Consider the following 1,816-nt stretch of genomic DNA (forward strand, 5'->3'; position numbering starts at 1 on the left):
ATAGTCATGTGTAGACCAGCTTACCCAAAGTGACCAATGTACACAGTTTCATTGCCACAATTCCAGGAATTTGGTGTAGCAGGATTGGCCACCATCACCTGAAGGCTTGGTGCCTTGTCAAAATCATTATTAAACATTGTTTGCATATTCTCCTGTAAATAAAATAAAATGTCGTTTCTCCTTTAAATGAAATGTCACCTTTTTTCCAACATTTTGTTTCCTTCCTGTCCTCTATTACACATTATCATCTCTTTTTCATCAAACTAAGAGTTATTTGTTATGTGGTTAAGAGTACATTGGCCATCAATTCCTCAAAACACAGAACCAAAAAAGTAATTCAATAGTATCTTTTTATTCATCAAATACCAAAACAATAGTATTTTGGATAGATTGAATTAAATAAATAATTACATAAGTTGGCGGCTGTAACTCAGAGGTTAGGGTGCCAGTCACACACACCCGAGCTGGTGGGTTCGAACCCGGCTGGGGCCTGCTAAACAACCATGACAACCACAACAAAAAATTAGCAGGCATTGTGGCAGGTGCCTATAGTCCCAGCTACTAGGGAGGCTGAGGCAAGACACTCGCTTAAGCCCAAGTGTCTGAGGTTGCTGTGAGTTGTGACGCCGGGGCATTTTACCTAGGGCGACATAGTAAGACTCTGTCTCAAAAAAAAAAAAAAAGTTACAATTAATTTTACCTACTTCTTTTCTTTTTTGTGGCTACTTTAAAATTTGAAATGACACAGGTGGTTCACATTTTATTTGTATTGGACATTGCTTTCTTGGAAGACTGCATCTCTTTTCAAAGCTTAAGCTGCCGTCTGAAAAGACAAGATTACAAGAAAATTAAAAAAAAAAAAAACCTTTGAAATAATTGTTAATAAGTTGTTTCCATTTGTGAAAAACATATTTGCAGTGTATGTATGCGCGCGTATGAGAGTACACATATGTATGTATACATACGTCTATATAAATAAAATGTATAGAAAGGATATAATTTATATTCCATGTTAAATACAAATGTTGCCCAAGGAGTACAGAGTCCCAGAGCAGGTATGCAGAGCTCCAGCCTAGACACTGTTAGCAGTCCGGCCGGCCACGTTCAGCCTCCTGTCTGGTCGTATTCCCTGTCAATCAGGACCAGAGGGGTGGGGCCTGAGGCCCTATCCAATCAGGGATGCTCCAGTAGAAACCGTCCAACCAAAATGCACAGCCAGAAAGAAGGAGGCAGCTTCCGGAACTGGCGTGGTTTTGGTCTCTTGTGCTGAACCCGGAGCTAAGTTCTGTCTTCCCTGTTGCATTTTCAGGAGGACCTAGGTGTCTCTGCTGCAGCCTCTGCCCTTCTGTGACTTGCAGGTACTGGGACATTTGTAGCGAGGACACTGGGACATCCGGAAGCTGAGAAATGGTGCGCATATGGGATCGCGTGTAATGAGAGCGGGAGGGCTCTGGTTGGAGAGGGAAGTGGCTGTGGCGGGACCGCGCTATTTCGCTTTAGTTAGGGAATCTAAAGACCAGAGTTTGTCACTGGCACCTCTTGGTGCTCAGACTTCTCTGGGCAAAGGTTGGGTTTCGGTAGGCTCTTCTGTATTGTAGGAAATACTACTTTGTAAAAACACCAAGTATAATATCTGCACGCATCACAAAGGAGGGCTTTCTTTCGTAGAGAGGAACAAACTAGTTTTGAAAAAAAAGTGGGAGAAGAGGGCAGAATGGAGGGTGGAAAAATAATCTGCTATATCAGAAAATGTTTCACCCTGAAGTCAGCCTGTTCTTAGGAGGGGCATAAAGAGGGGTAACATGTTGAAGTCAGA

At 42.3% G+C, this 1,816-nt stretch overlaps 1 protein-coding gene across 1 annotated transcript in view; it reads left to right on the top strand.

Moving 5' to 3' along the window:
- The first annotated feature begins 1,268 nt into the window (after positions 1 to 1,268).
- Positions 1,269 to 1,816, top strand: part of LOC111722664 (protein ZNF738-like) — a 103,726-nt gene continuing 103,178 nt past the window's right edge. The window contains exon 1 of the mRNA XM_023509004.1: positions 1,269 to 1,410. Within this exon, the coding sequence (XP_023364772.1) occupies positions 1,408 to 1,410 (3 nt within the window). The 5' untranslated portion in view covers positions 1,269 to 1,407. The remainder of the gene's footprint in view (positions 1,411 to 1,816) is intronic.

Source organism: Otolemur garnettii, unplaced genomic scaffold (assembly GCF_000181295.1).
Source record: "Otolemur garnettii isolate 467f Iridium unplaced genomic scaffold, OtoGar3 scaffold00305, whole genome shotgun sequence".
In the NCBI taxonomy this organism is placed as follows: Eukaryota; Metazoa; Chordata; class Mammalia; order Primates; family Galagidae; genus Otolemur; species Otolemur garnettii.